The sequence below is a fragment of the Balaenoptera physalus genome (assembly GCF_965194825.1).
Source record: "Balaenoptera physalus genome assembly, chromosome: 17".
Taxonomy (NCBI): Eukaryota; Metazoa; Chordata; class Mammalia; order Artiodactyla; family Balaenopteridae; genus Balaenoptera; species Balaenoptera physalus.
The window spans coordinates 74984921-75007275 of record NC_138895.1 but is presented as its reverse complement, the minus strand read 5'-3'; the positions used below and the strand labels follow the sequence as shown (position 1 = coordinate 75007275).

General features: G+C 44.4%; 1 protein-coding gene and 1 long non-coding RNA gene across 5 annotated transcripts in view; one reads left to right on the top strand and one right to left on the bottom strand.

Moving 5' to 3' along the window:
* LOC309647128 overlaps positions 1-22355 on the bottom strand; it is a 467593-nt gene that overhangs the window by 176038 nt on the left and 269200 nt on the right. The gene's annotated exons all lie outside the window — the stretch shown is intronic.
* The window catches only part of CYRIB (CYFIP related Rac1 interactor B), a 151674-nt gene that overhangs the window by 28884 nt on the left and 100435 nt on the right, over positions 1-22355 (top strand). For 3 of the 4 annotated variants that reach the window (XM_082434084.1, XM_082434092.1, XM_082434089.1), the window contains exon 2: positions 9448-9500. Coding sequence is in view for 1 of the 4 variants with exons in the window: in XM_082434087.1 (XP_082290213.1) it covers positions 9448-9504 (57 nt within the window). In the remaining 3 variants the exon portion in view is untranslated. Of the gene's footprint in view, positions 1-9447; positions 9505-22355 lie in introns of all 4 variants that reach the window. The other variant, XM_082434087.1, reaches the window with a different exon arrangement.

Genomic DNA, 22355 nt, shown 5'->3' with positions numbered 1-22355 from the left:
CCCAGTGTGCCCCGAACCCCTGGGCACCAGCGGCCGCCCTGGGGTGCACGTGAGCCCTCTGGGGCACCTGGGCTTCCTCTGGGCGCTGCTTCCTCCCTGCTCTGGGAAGAGCCTGGATCCCCACCCCTGGGACTGTGTAGGGCCACGCTCAGGTGACCTAGCACAGTATCTCCCAGTACCCAGTGCCTGCTGCCCCAGTGGGACTCAGTGACAGCCAGCCACCGTCCTGGGACAGAAATCAAGCAGGACAGCTGTGGCAGTTCAGAATCCGAATTTGAACCTGACGGGGGTGTTGGAGATCTGGTCGATACGATGCGCTTGCACTCTTGGGTTCAGAATCAGATTCTTCTAGCATTTTTACATAGATGTGGTTTCTCTGCTTCTAGAGAAATCCTATTTCTTGAAGTTCTACTAGGGGCCAGCCACTTTCTGAACATTGTGTCATAGTAAATTTGCAAGGATTACAGAGGGAGAAACAAGCTTCCCCGAGGAGTTGCGACACATTTGCAAATGACTGAGTCAGGATTCGAACCAAGGTCGGTCTGACTTCAAAGCTCATTTCTGTGCACGAGATGGACTGTAGTTCCAGTTATGTAAAATCAGAGCTGAACTGTTCCATACGGCGGCTGCTAGCCCTATGGGGCTATTTAAATAGAAATTAATAAAAATCAAGCATAATTAAAAACTCAGTTACACTAGCCAGCGTTCAGCTGCTCCGTAGTCACATGGGGCTGGTGCTGTGGTATTGGACAATGTAGGTACAGAACATCTTCAGCACTGCAGAAAGTTCTATCAGGTAGTGCTGAGCTAGAGTGACCGAATGGCACTGACAGGGCTCCGGGCCTGGCACGTATGGCCGAGGATGGTTAGAGGAGGGGACGTGGTGAGCAGGCCGTCTCACCCTGTTGACATCCACTATTAGGGTCACCAGCTGTCCTGGTTTGCCTGAGACTGAGGGGTTTCCTGAGACTTGGGACTTGCTTTGTTAAAGCTGGAAAATTCCCAGGCAACCTGAGTCGAGTCAGTTACTCTGTTCACGGCACAGTGTCCCTGTAGATGTTACGCCTGTGCTCAGGTCCAGGACACAGAGTTGAACAAAAAGTTGCTGAAAGTTCGGGGGGAAGCTAGCTGATGGAGTGGCGGCATCATTCAGGTAAAATGGGAAGAGTGCTCTGAGAAAGGGGAGCGTCAGGTGCGGTGCACCCTGAAGCCTGTCTGAAGAGGGGTACACCCGAGCTGAGAGTGGACATCTGAGATGCAGTTAACCAGGTGAAGGAGTTTGGAAGTGTGTGGAAGCTCAGTGATCAGCCCTGGGTAGTTAGGAGTTGGGAATCTTGGGAGATGGTTCTGACTCTGCTCTGACCCTGCTGTCTTCACCACAGGCATGTTCCTTTCCTTCCATGCTTCAGATTCTCTCACCTGTAAACCCAGGCAGTTAGACCAGATACCCCCAATAATATTCTCTAGCTCCACCAATGTCACTTTTTCAAGTAAATTGTGATATGTCTTTAAAGGTAACACAGCCCTACACTGATAAAGTGTTTGATAATCGGTTCTCCACTGTTTCAGAAACAACATCTTTACCTTGCTTCTCTGTTAATGAGCTTCTTTCCTTTTCTCCAGTTTGAAAAGGGTAGGGCTAGGGCTAGCCCACAGGATTGAGGTTTTTCCTGAGAGGGTATTGAGTCTGGCTGTTCAATTCCCAAGAGGTCTTTTCCTTCCTTGTTCACCTTTTTTAATTTATTTTTTTTAATTGTTGAAGTACAGTTGATTTACAATGTTGCGTTAATTTCTGCTGTACAGCAAAGTGACTCAGTTATACATATATATACATTCTTTTTCATATTCTTTTCCATTATGGTGTATCACAGGATATTGAATATAGTTCCCTGTGCTATACAGTAGGACCTTGTTTTTTATCCCTTCTCTATATGAGTTTGCATCTGCAAACCGCAAACTCCCAATCCATCACTCCCTCCCTCCCTCCCTCTTGGCAACCACAAGTCTGTTCTCTATGTCTGCCTTCTTCACCTTCTTGTTAGATTAACTCAGTGGTGTGCTGAGCTGCAGCATAAAAAGAAAAAGAAAGACCACTTATTTTTATTTATTTTTAAAATATTTATTTATTTATTTTGTTGCACCAGGTCTTAGTTGCAGCAGGCGGGCTCCTTGGTGCGGCTCCAGGGCTCCTTAGTTGTGGCATGTGAACTCTTAGTTGCGGCATGCATGTGGGATCTAGTTCCCTGACCAGGGATCGAACCCAGGCCCCCTGCATTGGGAGCATGGAGTCTTATCCACTGCACCACCAGGGAAGTCCCCCAGGCCACTTATTAAAGTACACAGTAACAATTAATGTTATTAGTTTAAAGAAATGATAGGTTAAAGCTTTAAAATATTTTGAACATTTACCAACACGTAAGCACTCTACTATGTAGTGTCTCCACTCCCCCTAAATGAGGGATTTTTTTTTTTTTTTAAGGTTAAAGGCAAATTTATTACCTGGACATAGAGTTGCAAGTACTACAGCTTCATTAAAAATATTGTAAAATATATAAGCAGTAGATCATGATACTCTGGAAAAAAGTGTAAGATGTGTATACATCTTCAGCTGAAATCAGCCTGTGCAAGGAGAATGGTTAAGCAACGTGTAGAAACTATGTTTTGGATTTTATCCTGCTTCAGAATTCGACCCTGAAAATGGTCCATCGTTCCAGGAGAGAAGGGATGCAGAGGGAAATGATAATAAACGTTATTGCTGAATATTATCTTTGAAAGAGAACAGCTCAGTACAATAGCAGTGTCTCCCCACATCTCAGGCCCTGGATTTGGGAGAAAGGTGAGCTCTGGAGCCAGGTCAGAGTCCTTCCACTTAGAGGGTTACCACCTCAGGGAAGAGAGTATGTGAATAAAAGAAGCTCGAGTACACGCATACCTTGTTTTACCGTGCTTTGAAGATATTGCGTTTTTTACAAGTAAAGATTTGTGGCAACCCTGTGTTGTCAGATAATACACAGTGGCGTAGGATTTAGTGTGGCGTAAGTTTAGGTGATGGGCGTCGAGAGGGTGGTGTGATTGATGAAAGCTGCAGTAGTTATCTTAACATTGTTATCCACAACCATTTATCTCCTATGTGCTTATTTATTTTTATTTCCTAATTTCTGATTCTAAATATTTAGGGCTGCCCCCGTGACCCTATCCTTTGCGTTTCCTTGTTGCCCTTGGGTCAGAGTCACACTGTGTCACAGTAGCCAATCCACACTCTCCTTGGAGCCTGAGCTCCTTGAAGATGGGAACTCTGTCCTCATGTCCATCTCTCTGGCACCTTTGGAGCTGCCTGGCATGTGACAGTCAGTCACGACATTCTTATTGAGCAAACCAAGCTATTACTAGCCAAAGGCCCATGTGTGGTCACTTTCGACTTTGTTGTTTTAGTTGTCAAGGCTGCTATAACAAAATGCCACAGACTGGGAGCTTATAAACAACAGACATTTATTTCTCACTGTTCTGGAGGCTGAAAATCTGAGATCCGGGCGCCAGCATGGTCTTGTAAGGGCCCTCCACCCATGACAGAAGGAGTGAGGGAGCTGTCTGGTGTCTCCCTTACAAGGGCACTAATCCCATTCATGAGGATTCCACCCCCATGACCTCCCAAAGGCCCCACCTCCTAATACCATCACACTGAGGGCTTAGGATTCCAACATTGGAATTTTGGGGGGGGGACGTAAACATTCAGACCAATAGTGCTTGTTATTGATGTATAATATGCATATAAAGAAGGGCATGTCATGATTATTTTTGCATGTGTGTTGATTTAAAACATGAAATGGCCGATGTTTGGAGATAGAAGGCAAAGGGAAGCAAAGGGTAGCATGCTCAGGTGTGAGCTGTGGAAGGGTCTCCCGCTAACAGTGTGAATCCTGAGCCAAACACAGCAGGTCTTCCAGCCTAGCTGCTGAATGCCTCTCCTGCTTAGCACACCCCGAGGCAGGTGCGGACTGGCGTAATTCATCCGAGCAGGGCAACAAGAGGTTTGGAAATGTTCTAAATAAGACCTCCTCATCCTGATTAAGAAATTGTATTCTTTTTTTTAAAACAGATTTTTGGTTTCTTAGTTAGAACTGAGGGGTAATGTGAACATATAGAAAAATCGCCTTCCTAATTCAGGGTCAGGGAGGCAGTGGTAGGGAAAAGTCGGATTAAGAGACCACTTTGAACTAATTGCAGTGTTAGCATTTTCAAGTGGCTATGGAAACTGCTGAGTGTTCACAAGTTACTTTTGCAGGGCCCCCTTGAATGTGCAAGATAAGCTAGCTACCTGTGCAGTGATCACATTTCATATTTTTTTCACAAATTTATAGAAAGAATTGATGTGCTTAAAAGTCTATTTTTATAAGTTTGTTAAATATTGCCCTGGTAATTTTTTTACGTTCTTGCTAAGTCCTCCAGATAGTATAAAATAAGTTTCAACCTAAGTTATAAGAATTATCATGAATTCTTATAAATAGCTAACATTTGTTGAGTATTTAGTATGTATTAGCCACTGTTCTGGGGGAAAGTTTTATTAAATAAGTGATTAAGAGTTGTTGGAAATACTACAGAGCTCGTGTAGTTGAACAGGATTATGGGTATACGTTTCTAATTTTATTAACAGGGATAGAATGAATCACGGCTAAGAAAAAACAGCATGTGATAAGCCAGTAAAATTACAAGATGAATTTACTGAGGAGAAGGAGTAATTATTTGAATTATTATTTTTTTGTTTAATTAACATTTATTAAGTGTCTGCTGGGTAACAGGCCCTGTTAGGTACTTTTACATCTGCTGTTTTATTTAATTACCGTGCGTTTTTCACTTCCAGATAAGATTTCCCATGGGCTTCCTTTGACTAATGAGTTATCCTAGGCCCCTGCTTTACGGTCCTGTTTGCACCGTACAATCACCTGGGGATCTTTGGAAAACTATAGTGCTGGGGTTTCATCCTGAGAGAGTCTGTTTAATTGTGCAGGCTTGGGATCCAGCAGCAGTATTTTTAAAGGTTTTCCTCCCTCCGCTGTGAGCTCTGGTTGAGCCGGGGTGAGAACCACTATGCTAGGCTGTTTGAGATGTTATTTCACTGGCAGAAAAATATTGCCTTAAACTCTTCAGCAATAAGCAACTATTGCAAACTTTGGGAGTTTGCTGTGCCAGGTGGATATAAGTAAAACACCTGCTTTCCTTTGTCTGTTTCCTATTAACTGGGATATGGGAAGTGTCAGAATAATGATTTAATGAAGCAGGCTAGAAAATGTCACCCTCAGTGTCTCAGACCCAGAATTTCCAGGTGCACTTAATTTGTCACCTGGGTTTTGCTCGGGGGTGGTTTCCGAAACAACATGCCAGTGACTTGCATACTAAGTTTTCTTTTTTTAAGAAAAACGTACTCTAAGGAACTTCTACACTAAAGGTAGTTCCTTTAAATGAAATACATATGTATGTACACAGTATAGATCTGTGAATAAAAAACTTTAAGAGGACACAGGAATTATGAGGAATTCTTTTGGTGGAGGGGTTATATAGGTCGAAATTGCCTCCTTAAAAATCGTGTTTGCTGTCACAGTAAAGTTAATATCAAAACATTAAAAAAACAAGAGGGAACTAAGTGGTTTGGGGAGCTCAACCTTTCTTTAAAAATTCTTATAGCCTGAGATCACATAATAGAGATTTAACCTAAAAAATGATCCATAATCCAAGAACATATTCAATCCCTAAAAATTTTTTTAGTCACCTTCATAAATAGATTTGTTTCAGTGGGAACTTTTAGTCCTGCCTAGAAAATCCCAGGAGTTGTGAAAGTGTGGTGTAATTGGCGGTCAGGTAAAGGAAAGATTCCGTTAGACCTGCGAACATTAAGCATTTTCCCCTAAAATAAGCAACGTTTCTGGTAGGTGTGACTACATAGCCTTCCATTTAAGAACGTTGTCCAAAAAAAAAAAAAAAAAAGAAAGAAAGAAAGATGAAAGAAAAAGAAAGAACATGGTCCCCCTTTTAAAAATATTATATTGCATTTGCTAAGAGACCTGGAGCAAGTCATATCATTCTTTCGGACCTGAGGTTCTTCATTGGTAAGTAAGGGGGGCTGTTAGTTTTCCGATGGGGCTTTGCTTAGAGAGCCCTGGCGGACGAGTGTTGAGCTGGCACCTCTCTGGGTCTCTGGGTTTCGAGCCCTGGCGGACGAGTGTTGAGCTGGCACCTCTCTGGGTCTCTGGGTTTCGAGCCCTGGCGGACGAGTGTTGAGCTGGCACCTCTCTGGGTCTCTGGGTTTCAAGCCCTGGCGGACGAGTGTTGAGCTGGCACCTCTCTGGGTCTCTGGGTTTCCCGCTCTGGCCTCAGACAGAGCTGCTGTCTGAGGAATGGGTGCTTATTTGCAGAGAGAGGAAATCCTTTCGTTCTGCATGTGTTTTTGAGGACCTACTATAAGTCAGGAATAACACCAGGTGCTGGGGACACCAGGATATGACCAAAACAGAGTGTGAGCCCTCAGGTAGCTGGAAGTGTCCTGGAGCAGACAGACAGGGACACAGATAATTCCAGTGTTTCTTCAGCTAGGTCAGGGGCTGGGTGGGAGAAGGTTGGTCAAATGACTGACTGTGTATGTGAGCCCTGGGTGTATTTTTTTAGAAACAAATGACAAGTGGAGGACAGTTCCCTCCTTGAGTCACTGCCTAGTCACTCTCAAAGGGAAAAGAAAGAGGAAGGAGGAGGGCCCACGTGGGATGCTTGGGACTTCCCTCGTGCCCTGGAGTGGACTCAGGGACTTGGCCGTGCTGGTGAAAGGGCTGTCGGGAAAAGAGGAGGATCTGGGCTCTCAGAAGACCCCAGAATTAGCCCTTAGGACTGGGAGGGACCCTGGGAGTCATCTAGTCCAGGCAAGTTACCCTGGCAAGCCCACCTGCCTACATATCCTATGTCTCTCTTCCTACCTCTTGTGCTTGACCTTGTAAACCAGCAATTTGGTCTGTGGGCCTTTGCAAGTGCTGCCAATTCTGCTTGGATCCCCTCGGTTGGGCAAATTCGAACTTGTCTTTTAGTTCTCAGCTTGGATAACACCTCCTTGGGGAAGTCTTTGTTATACCCATCACTTTCCATCCCCTGCTGAATTAATTAAATACCCTTTCCTGTGATTTCCCAGCACCTGTACTCACCCCTGTTGTAGTACTTTTTGTTACTCCATTGTAATTGCATGTCAGCCTGTAATGCCCCACTAATCGATGAGAGCCCTTTGTGGCTGGGGTGGTTTAATTCCTGGAATTATTCCCATGGCCACATGCTTGGTACATCGTAGGTGCTCAGTAGATAGTTCTTGAATGAATGAGTGTCCTCACTTGACAGCAGCGGCTGCAGGAGCTCAGAGAGGTTCAGTGACTTGACCAAAGTCACACAGCTCTGGGAGACCGAGACGGGACTAGAGCCCATGCTGTGAGTCTAAAAAGGAGACAAGATCAGATGCAATTTCTGGAGTCATGGTCCTGCTTCTCTCTGCCCATACAGAGGAAGTGAAAGAAGGTCACCCTTGTTTTGAGATGAACACTTTCCTTCTAGGGGAGACATACTCTATCTCCTAGGTTTGTCTCTAAGTGATGCAAAGACCAGCTTACTCTTCATGTTCTTAAAATAAAACCAAACAAAGAGTTTTGGGGGCTTCCCTGGTGGCGCAGTGGTTAAGAATCCGTCTGCCAATGCAGGCCACACGGGTTCCAGCCCTGGTCCGAGAAGATCCCACATGCCGTGGAGCAACTAAGCCCGTGCGCCACAACTACTGAGCCTGTGCTCTAGATCCCGTGAGCCACAAGTACTGAGCCCACGTGCCACAACTACTGAAGCCGCACATCTAGAGCCCGTGCTTCGCAACAAGAGAAGCCACTGCAATGAGAAGCCCGTGCACCACAACAAAGAGTAGCCCCCGCTCGCTGCAACCAGAGAAAAGCCCGTGTGCAGCAACAAAGACCCAACACAGCCAAAAAAATAAAATAAAATAAAGTAAAAATAGTTCTTTAAAAAAAAAAAAGTTTTGTGAGAGTTAGTATGCTTTTTTCCAATTTCTAGGACTTTCACCCAGGACCTTAAAATTTTTCCCAAGTAAACAGCAGCTTGTCCTGTTTTCTGTTTTGTAAATCTGGTCAAAGAATTAGAAAGAAAGAAAAAAAAGTCCTTTATGTAGCTGCAAGACATAGCGAGTGGAGTCAGAACTGTCATCATGTCTCCGGGCATCTGTGTACGCGTGTGTGTTGTGTGGTGTGTGCACGCGCATACACGCAGGGTGTGGAGTGTGTGCACACATGTGAGGTCTTAGCTTGTGAGGATGTTTAAATGGTTCTTAAGTGAAATCCCCTTTTTCTTTGGCCACTGGGCAGTTTTGTGATTTTTCTTTGAAAGAGAATTTTAAACCACACTCAGGCAACAACGGAAAGAAAACCTGTACTGGTGAACAAGAGGATTGCTGGCAAAGTAGCAGGAGTGGTTGACATGATCGGCTGATAATGTTCTCCCACGACAATTAGGAAGGGCCCCCAAACCTTTTGTGAATAAAGTGAGGCTGGTTAAGTGGCTTCCGGTAGTCTCAGCCCCCGATGAAAAGCAAAGAGAAAACACTAAGGCAGCTGAAGATTTAATCAAAATTAAGGCCAGAAGAGGGCATTCTTCCAGGCAATAATAAGAGCGTCTAGACACTGCAGATCTTGCTCCTATCTTCACACTAAATGCTGGTGAATGGGTTCGAATGGGATATTGTTTAACTATGGTTTTACGAAGACTCCCTTTGATTCATAAGTATTTGTCACTGTAAGAGATTTCGAGGGTGACAAGGATGGTGTAATGTACATGTTTGTTTTCCTTTCTCTGCAGTGTAGAAACCTAAAGCAGGAAGCGATTCAGGGGTAGAATGACTAAGACCAGTTCAAACTCAAGTTGAGCTGGGTGTTTTGCTGAGACCAAGACTTGCTGAGGTACCCCAGAGTTCCAGCATCCTTTATCTTAGAATTCTGAGTCTGAAAGGACAGCCAGGCCCCGCCTTCTGTGTCCCTGGGACAATGCAGTCCAGCCAAACTGTGCCTTCATCAGAGGAGTTTGATTTGGGTTTGCTCTTTACTTGCTGTGCAACCTTCAGCAAGTTACTTAACATCTCTGAATCTCCATTTCCTTCTTTTTTTTTTTGAATCTTCATTTCTTTATTTGTAATACACAAGACTATTTTGAACATTAAATGAGAAAAACGTTTGTGAACCATGCTCTGTAAACTATAATGATCGGGAGAAATGTTATTTGGATTGAAATGCTATTGGATAGAAATGCTATACTGGGTTGTTATTCCTAGTACAGGAAAAAACAACAGTGGTTAGGATTTACTGGAGGCTTTTTTGTGTGCTGGAAACTTGTGACTTGCTTAATCCTTGCTATAACTCTGTTTTACAGGAGAAGAAACTGAGGCCTGGAGTTTGAGTAATTCGTTCAAGGTTACCAAGTTGGTAAGTAACAGAGCTGGATTTGACCACCCGGCTTCAGAACTAAGAGCTTCATTTGAATTATCTTAAGCTTCGCAACAGCCCTAGAAAGTTGAGGTTCAAAGAAGAGAAGTAACCTTGCCCATGTTCATTCCACTGGTAAGGGGTTGTCTTAGTCCGTTCAAGCTGCTGTAACAGAGTACCATAGACTGGGTGGCATATATACAACAGAAATTCAATTCTCACAGTTCTGGAGGCTGGGAAATCCAAGATCAAGGTGCTGGCACATTCGGTGTCTGGTGAGGCCCACTTCCTGGTTCTTTGTGTTATAACTTCACATGGTGAAAGGGGCAAGAGAGCTTTCTGAGGTCTCTTTTATAAGGGTACTAATCCCATCCGTGAGGGCTGCGTCCTCATGACCTAATTAATCACTTCCCAAAGGCCCCACCTCCAGATACCATCATATGGGGGGTTAGGTTCCAACATATGAATACTGGTTGAGGGGGGGGGCACAAACAGTCCATTGCAGGGGTCGATTCAGTATTCCCATGCAGCAGTCTGGCTCGAGAACTAGTGCTCTTAACCACTGTAAACCTGCTGCTCTTGTAAGGCCCCTCACGGAAAACCACCTCTGTGAGCCTGGGTGCCCTCTACCCCTGAAAGGGCACTTCCCTTTTCTGCCCTTTCCCTAAGCTTCCTGGTACCCTCACTCCCCTCCATTTGACTGTCCAGTCTCTGGAGAGGCTTAGCCATAGAGCGGAGACAGAACTGGCAGAATGTTATCCAGCAGTCTCTCCTGCATGCCTTTAACTTTTATTTTAGTTGAGGTATGACTTACAGACTGCATAATGCACATCTTTTTAAAAAATTTTAATTTTATATTGGAGTATAGTTGATTAACAATGATGTGTTAGTTACAGGTGTACAGCAGAATGATTCAGTCATACCCATAGAATGCACACATCTTAATCATACATCTTGATGAATTTTTAACATGTTACACTCACTGAGCCGCCACTCAGATCAGGATAAATGGTATTCCCATCACATAAGTTCCCTCATGCCCCTTTGCTGTTAGTACTGCCCCTGGAGATAGCCACTATCCTGACTTATAGAAGTCAGATCATGTCTATCATAGCATAGGTTCCTGCTTCTATCCTATCCAGATCCATATATACTTGCTCCACAGAAACAAAATAGAGGGCTTCCCTGGTGACACAGTAGTTAAGAATCTGCCTGCCAATGCAGGGGACACGGGTTCAAGCCCTGGTCCTGGAAGATCCCACATGCTGCGGAGCAACTAAGCCCATGCGCCACAGCTACTGAGTTTGCACTCTAGAGCCCGCGAACCACAACTACTGAGCCCGCGCACCTAGAGCCCGTGCTCTGCAACAAGAGAAGCCACAGCAATGAGAAGCCTGCGCACCGCAACGAAGAGTAGCCCCCGCTCGCCGCAACTAGAGGAAGCCAGCGCATAGCAATGAAAACCCAACACAGCCAAAAATAAAATAAATAAATAAATTAAAACAAACAAACAAAAACAAAATAGAGGTAAAAATCACACTTTCAATAGCGTGGGTGACCCTGTCTTTCCACCAAGCAGGCATCTCTCTTGGAGTGAGCTGAATGGGAGACACAGATCTGCTGTTCTTCTGTTGGTCTTTGTTCCGATGGCTTTTTAAGGGGTGAGCATCTTGTGCTCTCGAGTGTGTTTCTCATATTTATAGATTTTAATTATCGTACAACATGGCCCCGAAATCCAAGCCGGCTATTTCTTCTTGTGCTCAACCTAAGAAACCCAATCCAGTGCTGAAGAAAAAACTGGCTGTGTTGCACTTAATGAGAGATGGTTTTTCTGTCTCCATGATGAGGCTTTATCATGGGATTTTCAAGGGGAATTCTGATGCCCTTCCATTTTCATATTACAAGTAGACTTTAGAGGCTAACCCTTGAGTAAGAGGCAGTTGTAATGTGGACAGAACCCAAGCATGGGTAAGTGGGTGTATTAGACTTGGTGACCTGGAACGCTTTTGGCGACATGGCGGACTGACTTGTGTGACTCCTTCCTGATAGGAACACAGAGTTGACTGAAATACAACAACTATATCTAGGGGAGCTCATCAGAAAGGGAAGTCCACAAGTGTCAAAAACGAAGAGAGAAATCTAAGCCAAGTGGTTATGTGAGCTGAAAGCCTGACAGCTTATGGGGCTTTTGCACCCAGATGGAGGCTGTAGAGTCTGGGAGTTAAGGTTTTAAGACCACAGTGGGTCTAGAAATGAGACCTGGATCCAAGGTGGACTTGAGGAGCGTTAAACATTACACGTCTTCATGAAAAGGGGCTAGAAAAATTCCACTGTCTGGAGAAACAGAGAGGAAGCTTGTTTTGAGTGGAAAAAAGTCACCAGCAAGAAATGAAAAACCTGGGGCTGTACCGTATGTGGTTGTGAAATCTATATTGTTATTGTCATAAGATATGAGAACTCCTCAAGCTGAGAAATTAACGTAAAAACTGGCTGCCTACTGTGGGAATCCCTAGCACAAGCACACAATCACTCCACAAGGATACTTCAACAACCCAGACCTAACAGGACTCCTACGGAATGAACCCTAGGATGAGTTCACAATTAAATCCTATGGACTCTTCAGGAAATGAATGACTTTGAGTTGAAGGTAATAGAACCATCTAAAAGAGACTATAAGATAGTATATATATATTTTTAAAAGTATCATTTTTTCATTTTAACTATTATTTTTAAAAATTTATTTATTTTTGGCTACGTTCGGTCTTCGTTGCTGAGCGCAGGCTTTCTCTAGTTGTGGCGAGCGGGGGCTACTCTTTGTTGTGGTGCACGGGCTTCTCATTTTGGTGGCTTCTCTTGTTGCAGAGCACGGGCTCTAGGTGCACGGGCTTCAGTAGTTGTGGCATGCGGGCTCAGTAGTTGTGGCTCACGGGCTCTAGAGTGCAGGCTCACTAGTTGCGGCACACAGGTTTAGTTGCTCTGTGGCCTGTGGGATCTTCCCAGACCAGGGATGGAACCTGTGTCCCCTGCATTGGCAGGCAGATTCTTAACCACTGTGCTTGGGAAGTCCCAAGCCAGTATATTTTAAAATGATTAAAGACTAAAGCTGATACAAAAATGTAATGAAAGACGGAAAAAGAATAGGCTGATTTGAAAAGCTGCCACATGGAAATGAAAAATAGTCATTGAAATTAAAATCTAACAAAAGGGTTAGCTGACAGACTAGACATAGTGAAAGAGATAATTAGTGAACTGGAAGACAATAATAACAGTTTACATATGTTAAGTCCTTAGTATGTGCCAGACACTGTTCTGTGTCCTTGCATTAACTCATTTAATCTTCAGAACAAAATTATAAGGAAGGCATTATCATTATCATCTGTATTTTACAGATGAAGAAACTAAGGTGTAGTAGTTCAAGCCACTTGCCCAAAGTCACAGAGCTGGTAATGATGGAGCTGGGATTTGACCCGCGGTTGTCTAGTGTAGCCTAGAGTCTGTGTTTGCAATTACTACACTGTAGAAAATCATCAAGAATAAGCACTAAGTGATAAAGAGATGGGAATATGGTAGAGAGGCATGGAGGAGAGAAGGAGAGGGTACTACTTAGGTCTCAGCACAGGGACTAGGGGAGAGGCATCACTAGAAGACAGAATAATTAGCTGTCCCTTCAGATCTCCTCCAGTCCTTAGGTTCCAAGAACTTGTGACCCTATTGAGGGCAGAAATATTCAAAGAAAGGTAGCAGAGCCTCAGTTTCCACTATAGTATGAATTGATGGGCTGATGTTTGACAATGGTCTTTCTGGGGGAAAGAAAAGAAGCCCTGACTGTAGCATTTACCGATTTCTATGATATAAATACTTCCACCATGACCAAGTTCAAGCTACCGACATAATGTCAGTGAACATGGCCTTGGGAAGAGATGTGCATAGTTGGCTCTTTTGAGCCAGTCTGAGCCAGCTCAGCACACCAGTGGGTCTGACGTTCATTCTGTTTTAAGCTCTGATCTCTGGGTTGTGCATCCAAGGGGCAGAATTTTCAGGAAGTAGTAGTATCCTGTGTAATATCACAGGGGCAGGAAGAGACAGTGGGACAAGAGTGGAGCTCTGCCCCCGCTTTCTTCCCTTGAATTTAAGAAACAAGAAAATATTTTGTGAATGTGTGTGGAGAGACTGGCATCCTTATGACACTGTTGGTGAGAATGAAAGTGAGTCCAAGCTCTTTGAAGGCCATTCAGCACCATCTGCCAACATTTTAAGTGCAAGTACTCTTTGACCCCGCAATTCCACTTCAAGGGTTTTATCTTATAAATCTCATCTTTCCTGTAGTTACACATGTGTGTGAAGATGTGTGTAAGGCATGTTCATTGCAGCATTGTTTGAAATAGCAAGACCCTGGAAGCAACTGAAATAAATGTATGTCAGGAGAGGATTGATGGAAGGGATTATGGTGTATCCTTACAGGAGAATACTGGGCCACTGTTTAAAGTAGTAGGTCGTATATACCAAGAAGGAATCATCTCCAGGATGCATTCTTTTTTTTAATATATGTAAATTTATTTATTTTATTTTTGGCTGCGTTGGGTCTTCGTTGCTGTGTGTGGGCTTTCTCTGGTTGCAGTGAGCAGGGGCTACTCTTACTTGTGGTGCGTGGGCTTCTCATTGTGGTGGCTTCTGTTGTTGCGGAGCATGGGCTCTAGGTGCTCAGGCTCAGTAGTTGTGGCGTACGGGCTTAGTTGCTCCGCGGCATGTGGGATCTTCCCGGACCAGGGATTGAACCCGTGTGCCCTGCACTGGCAGACAGATTCTTAACCACTGTGCCACCAGGGAAGTCCCCATTCTTTTTTTTTTAATTGAGGTGTTCTTTATAGTTGACATATAACACTATATTAGCTTCAGGTGTACAACATAATGATTCCCTATTTGGATATAATGTGAAATGATCACCACAGTAAGTCTAGTTAATATGCATCACCGTACATAGTTACAACATTTTTTTTTCTTGTGCTGAGGACTTTGCAGATCTACTCTCTTAGCAACTTTCAAATATGGACTGTAGTATTATTAACTATAGTCACCACACTGTATGTTACATCCCCATGATTTATGTACTTTAGAACTGGAAATTTGTACATTTGACCCCCTTTACCCATATTTCCCACTCCCCAACCCCCAATTCTGGCAACCAGCAATCTGTTCTCTGCATCTATGATTAGGGGTTTTTTTGTTTGTTTGTTTTTTAGAGTCCACATATAAGTGAGATAACACGGTATTTGTCTCTCTCTGACTTATGTCACTTAGCGTAATCCATCCATGTTGTGGCAGATGGCAAGATTTCCTTCTTTTTTATTGCTGAGTAATAGTTCATTATATACATATATATAATAGATCACATTTTCTTTATCCATTTATTCCAGGATGCATTCTTTTTTTATTATTAATTAATTAATTAATTTATTTTTGGCTGTGTTGGGTCTTTGTTGCAGTGTGCAGACTTCTCATTGTCGTGGCTTCTCTTGTTGCAGAGCATGAGCTCTAGGCATGTGGGCTTCGGTAGTTGTGACACATGGCTTCAATAGTTGTGGCATGCAGGCTCAGTAGTTGTGGCATGTGGGTTCAGCAGTTGTGGCTTGCGGGCTCTAGAGTGCAGGCTCAGTAGTTGTGGCATGTGGGCTCAGTAGTTGTGGCTTGCGGGCTCTAGAGCAGAGGCTCAGTAGTTGTGGCGCATGGGCTTAGATGCTCCGTGGCATGTGGGATCTTCCCGGCCCAGGGGGCTCGAACCCGTGTCCCCTGCACTGGCAGGCGGATTCTTAACCGCTGTGCCACCAGGGAAGCCCCCCTGTTTAACTTTTGAGGAAAAGCTGAGGCAATGGTGGGTCTGGGGTGGATGGAGGATATCTTACTGTATATCCTTTTTTTAAAAAAAATTTTTACGGAATTCCCTGGCGGTCCAGTGGTTAGGACTCTGCGCTTTCACCGCCAAGGGCGCAGGTTCGGTCCCTGGTCGGGGAACTAAGATCCCACACGCCGCAGAGAGCAACCAAAAAAAAAATTTTTTTTTTTTTTTTAAGCATAAGCATATGATATTTTTGTTGTTGTTTAAAACAAACTAATTAACAAAAACTTCACTTTGGGAGCTTTCAACCCAAACCCCTCTTATTTTTAGGGGAGATTGGCAGGTCTCCATGGAGTTGCTGATCCCCAGCATTTATTGAGCACATGCCGAGGACCAGGCACTTGCCCGTGTTGTCATACGCTGTGGGTCTCTCCATTGTCTGACTCTTCCTGGACTCTAGTAGTGGCCTGGTCAGTGTGTGATAAACAGTAATCCCATTTTCAGGAAGAGGCGAGGTAAAGTCTTTGTGGGAAGTCATGTGGCACGCAAGGAGAAGAAGTGGAATTCAACAGCAATCTTAAAAGTGCTTTGTGAACAGAGGGAACCAAGCTGCTTCTTAGCAATCCCAGTTATCTGCAAGGCATCTCAAGCCTCTCTCCCTCCTGCCATTAATCCCCGGAATCTCTCTTGAGACCACCTGGAAGTGTTCTATCAGTGTTAATTTTTCCAGCTCTAAGATTCTTTGCTCTGGAAAGTTGGAGCTGTGTTTCTGGACCAAATGAATCGCTGGTGTGTTTAGAAACCACAAAGGCAAGGAGAATTTGTCCTGCGCTGTCCTCCTTTTCTGACTTATTTTATCTTCACAACTCTCCTGTTGAGTTCACATCATCAAAGATCTAAGAGACACTGGCTCTGTTCACTTAAAAAGAGGGACCTTCAGGGCCTTTCTTAGCAAAATAGATGTTCCCAGAGGTGCTTTCATTGTTGCCCTTGTTGTTTTCAGCAATCTGCCACGTTTCTAGCCCATCATGACATGTTTTATGGAACCAGAGGCTTGCTCGCTCTCTCTCTCTCTCATCATTTGGTAATAAATTCAGTAAATAGGTTATTCATCTTGAGAGGGCTGTTGTGATGTTTTTGTTTTAATTTATTTAATTAATTAATTTATTTTTGGCTGCATTGGGTCTTCGCTGCTGAGCAGGGGCTTTTCTCTAGTTGTGGAGAGCGGGGGCTACTCTTCGTTGCGGAGCACGGGCTCTAGGAGCACGGGCCTCAGTAGTTGTGGCTCATGGGCTCTAGAGCGCAGGCTCAGTAGTTGTGGCGCACGGGCCCAGTTGCTCCGCGGCATGTGGGATCCTCCCAGACCAGGGCTCGAACCCGTGTCCCCTGCATTGTCAGGCAGATTCTCAACCACTGCGCCACCAGGGAAGCCCCTGCTGTAATGTTTTTGTGATTTGTTCAACAGTAATCCAAACGGGCAGAAAAACTGGAGTGAAAACTTAAGTTCATGGAATCAAAATCACAAAACCTGACCTGAATATTATTTAAGAGTGTGACATCGTCTGTAACACTGGGGTGAAATTCTTGCAAGGGAGGGCCGTTTGACCCTGCTCTCGGCTGTTGCTGTTTTGTGGGCTCATCCAGAGGGCACCCTTTAGTGCTTTAAGTATCATTGGCCATCCTGCAATGTGGGATGTAGTGCTTTTAGTTTACTGTGAGATGACTGTGTATCAACCGTGCTGACCTCCCCGAACAGTAATTCTATCTTCACTGCCTGAATGAAGATACAGAGGAAGTTGAAATGCTGTTTCTTGCATGAGGCCCGCCCTGACTCCTCCTCCCTGTGCTCCCATTGCTCTGAGCATTGCTTTGTGTAGTATTTAGTTCAAGCAATTATCTTATTGGCTTTATTTTTTTAATGCCCTTTTGTTGTTATTATTATTTACTTATTTATTTATTGGCCGCACCGCGCGGCACGCGGAACTTCCCCCGACCAGGGATCGAACCCATGGCCCCTGCAGTGGAAGCGCGGAGTCTTAACCACTGGACTGCCAGGGAAGTTCTACTGGCTTTAAATAATTGTAGTTGTTTGTAGCTATCTCCGCCTCAGACCAAGTGCCAAGAAAGATGGCCTGGATCCTCTCGCTTCATCTGTTTATAGCCAGCGTGCAGCTTATGTCACGGCACTTCAAATTTCATGAGTTAGGATTCTTTTGACCTCGTAACGGAACTCCACCTTGAACTGGCTTCCACAGAAAGGGGATTTGCTGGTTTATGTAGCTGCAAAGTCCAGGGACGGAACTGAAGGCATGGAGGCTTAGACGGTGTTGCTAAGGCTTACACAGGTTTTCTCCATCTCTCAGCGCTGCCTACTATTTCTTTTTGGATTGTGGTGGCAAGATACCTGTCAGCAGTTCTAGCAGCAGGGGAGAAAAGGCCACTTACCCAACAGTTCAACAAAAGTCTTAATGTCTCTGATTGGTCTTCCCTGATTGGTGCCCGTTCCTAACCAATCCCTGTGGCGAGGTGAATGAGATGCCCTGACTGGCCACCTTGGATCAAATGTCCGCCCCCTGAAGAAGCTGGGGTCGGGTCTGCACCTCCCAGAGCCCAAGAACTGAGAATGAGGGAAGGCAGATGTTCCCTGAGAAAATCTGGGAACCGTTTGTGAACGGGGGTTAGGCAAAAGCAAGGATGTCCAATATAGTAGGTTTTTAATCAGTGTTTACCCAGTGAATGAATTAACAGATGAATGAGCAAACAAGAGCTGCTACTGATTCTGTGAGCTGGTTATACGATACCCGGAGTGAGGTTTTAACAGATGGAGCCTTTGCAGAGAGGAGGATAAAAGAGAGCCTTGAAATCAAGTCATGTAAGGATGACATTAAATTAGCTGAGATACTTAACAAGAAATAGGAGACATATGATGGCTGTTTCCGAATGTCTGAAGGGTGTTCATGGGGACGAAACATTTGCTGGGTTCCTACTTTGTGTCATAGGTTCTAGGCTAGATGCTTTAATTGCCATCACCCTACTTTTATTTTCATTTTATTTTTATTAGACCACCAATTTATGTTCATTATAGAAAATCCAAAAATGCACAAGAAAAGAGAAAAATAACAGTCCTTCCATAATCTAACTACCTAGGGCTAATTGCTATTAATATTTTGATGTATATTCTCTCAATCTTTTCTCCCTGTTTTACAGATGCATTTAAAAATTCTTATCTAATCTTGGTAGTTGTGTTTGTCAGAGAGAAACTGGCTTAGAGAGTTTAGGAACTTGCCTGAGGTCCCAGGAGTAGTCACTAGAATTCTAGGACCAGAATTTGGTCCACACCTGTCAGCCTCAGAAGCCCTCTCTCATTCCCTGGTCTTTGATTTACCTGCTGCATAACCAGCAGTCTGTGTACTAACTAACAGGGTTTTACTACAGTTCTATTCGAGAATCTTGATTTCATCACTCTTTGTTTATCCACACATTCATCTTTATTCATGTACTCAGGAAATATTTCATTGGGTGTTTTGTGGGTGCTGGGGGTAGCCCAGTGAATGAAGCAAGGCTCCTGCCCCTCTTGGAGCTGACAGTTGAGCTGAGTTCTGCATCACTGTAAATGGTTGAATCAACAGCCTCCAGGGATGTGCAGATCTGGGATACTGCCAATTGCACAAGTCTCACACCCCTTTGAGGAAGCAACCAGCAAAGCCAAAAGGAAGCACCATAGCCAGAAAGCTGGACAACCTAGTTTTATATATGCCTTCTGCCCAAGACCCCTCTCCTAAAGGGAGTGGGTTTGTGTCAAAGGATGGGAGGCTCAGGGTGTGTGTTACCTGTCCCAAGGCTGGCTCTGCTGAGTGATCTGGGGTGTGGCCCACCATCATGTACATATGATGACTCTATGTTCTGAACTCTGGATCAGACCCATAGTATGAAGCAGGGTTAGCTGAATGGGAGGAGGAAAATACATATTTCCTGAATATGGCCTCCCCTGAGTGCTTTCACATGGCTCCTCTTGCTCAGGAAGATGGGTATTATTATTCTCATTTTATAGGGGGGGAAGCTGAAGTTCATTTGGAGTTTTGACTTGAGCTCAGGCCTATCAGATGGCTCCAAATCCTACGAGCTTCCTCTTCATGCTCCTCTGATCGAGACACATCTGGGGAGTGGGGCTCTGGAAGCTTCTGAAGCCCCAGGTGCTTTGGTTTCATTCCATTCACTTATTTTAAAAAGTATTTATCGAGGACCAGGGTCCAGAAACTCTGTCAGGCGCTGGGATATGGGATGACCAAGACCAATGAGGGCTCCTGCTCCTAGGGAACTTGAAGTCTGAGTTAAGTCACTGGAAGAGCAATAATGTTTCTGCACAATTCTCTGTTCAGTGATTCATTCAGCCTTGCAAGAGGGTGTATTAGGCTGCTTTGAGTTGCCAGGGACAGAAAACCCAGTTCAAATTGGGTAATTGATAGAAGCAGTTGAATGGTTCACATAACCAAAAAATGGAGAGGTAATGTAGGTTTCAGGCACACTTTGATCAGGGCTCCAGCTTCCTCTTTTTGTGATTCTCTTGGCTCTGCACTTCTGTCTGTTGGCTCTGTTCTCTGGTGACTCCCTTCATAATAGTGAGAGGGCTGCCAGCAGGGCTTCTGTATTGTTCAGCACCAGGAGACACCACGTAGAATACACGTGCTCTAAGAAGTACAGAGGAGAGCTGTCCTGTGTGGTGGCCGGGCTGCTGGTACCTCTCAGAACGCACGCTTGCTTGTTTACATCCAGGGAAGAAAGAGCTACCATCTCTCCCCAGAGCCATTGAACAAAATTTCTGAGCTTCCCTCGGATTGGATCGTCTCAGGACACGCCCTATCTCTCAACCAATCACGGTGGCTGAGGAAATGGGATAACACTGATTGGCTTAGACCATTCCGGACCCACCCCTGGAATTGGAGATGAGGTGTGAATGAATGAGGGATGCTGCTTGGTGGGACAGGAATGGAACAGATGTTAAAGAAGCAATTGCTCTCTCCAAGGGGCAGCGTTTAGGATCTGGGTATAGAAAGATGAGTAAGGCATTGTCCCTTCTCTTAGAAAGCTCCCATTCTAGTGAGCTTCCTGAGAGTTTGGCAGCGATCAGAGGAAGGAGTGTTTACATTGTTGAAGGCTAGGCACAGTACATGTTTTCTCAGTTCTTATAATGTTCTTGTCAAGCAGGTATTTCCATTTTACAGGTGAACAAACAAGTTCAGAGAGGTTAAGTGGCTTGCTGGCAATTGCACACCTAGGAGAGGGAAGCAAGGTGTTTTGAGACTGTGGATCCCACATTTCTTCCTCTCCTTTTTGTGATGTAGTGAAAATAGATTAACAAAAACCCTTCAAAGCTTCCTCTAATGACTCCTCCACAATAAGCAGGGCCTTGGGAGTAGTTATTGCTTTTCTTTTCAGGCTTTTATTAGAGGGATCCTGCCTGCTTTTTTTCTTTAACTAAGTCTAAATGGGAGGAAAACCCCTCTCCCTGGTCCAGATAAGCAACAGATAATTGAATGAGCTTCTGAGAAAAGCAGAACCATTGTTAGCTCACAATGCATCAGGAGAGATGGTTGCATTCGGATAGTTTTACAAAAATGATTTCTCTCTCCTTTTGACTTTGCTGCCTGAGGCTTCCATTTGGTTTAAAAATAATAGAGTAACTATTATGTAATCGTATACAATGCTTCCTCCCCCTGGGCCCCAAGTTAACGTGAGTGTTCACAACACAGAATACATTTTTTGGTAAAGAGTTTATGTAAAGCCAGAGTGATTGCTAAATTAAACGGCCCAAACAAGGGCAAACAAGTTGGATTTTTAGTTTTCTCCAGACTCTGCAGAGCCTTAGCATCCAACAGAGCAGGAGATGATTTTGCTTGTGTGCTAGTGGCAAAATGTCTGTGTTCATACTGTTGCCTGCACCCAGCGTGCATGTCTTGTGCTTTGCTGCCAGGTGAAAGGCCCTTGTTTTGTTCATAGATCTCCTGATCTCACTTCCACCCCTGCAGACGTAATTTCATCCTGAGAGAAAGGAACAAAAAGAGGGAAATCAAAATGATGGTTGGTAAACACTTGACCCATAAGGTTTTCGACTTAGATGCTGTACTTTTCGAGTTTCTGCGTCTGCTTTTCACTTCTTTTTAGGTAATTAGTGATGATAATGAATTTACCTATCCACATTTCTCTTCAGTTGGCTACTATGTTTTGGGTCTTGGGGATCGAGAATTAACAAACTCATAGTCTCAGTTACTAATAGCTTTTGGTGGCTCTCCTTTGACCAGGTGTCCTCCCAATCTGTCTCCACTAGTATAATTTTTTGGCTCTGATTTACTATGGGCCTGGCAAACTTGTGAAAGTAAAGAGGAAACGAGGTCTGAGGGTAAACTACATAGGCCTCAGTGTCAGGTAAAGACCAGAAAAACATGGTTGCTGGGCTCACCTCGTTGACCCTGGACGGTGCCCACCGTCGTTGTTGTTAGGGTTAATATTTAGGGGCTATTTGCTGCCACTCATAACCTCACTGACCCGAACGATATGAATACCACTGTCATAAAGGTGGCTGGATTTATGGAACATGGCAGCAGACCAGCTGGTGTGTGTACACAGGGACATCTGTGTCTGTATAGATGTGAATCTTGCTGCCTGTATGATGGTGGTTCTCGAACTTGTCTGCACATGAGAATCACCTGGGGAGCTTTCAAAATTCCAAAGCCAGGGTAACACGCTAGATGCATTAATTCACTGACTCTGGGGCTGGGACACACGCACTGGTAGTTTTTAAGCTCTCCAGGTGATTCCAATATGCCGATGAGTAAAGGAACCACTGGTGTATGAGAATTATAATAATAACATCATTATCATCATTTGAAGATGAGTAGGGATAATGGTAATGACAGGGGTACGAGCCACCATTATCGTTTACCAACTGCCGCCTATAAGCTAGGCAGTGTCCTGGGTGTCTAGCAAACAGGATCACATCTAGTCCGCACGGCAGCCCTGCAAGA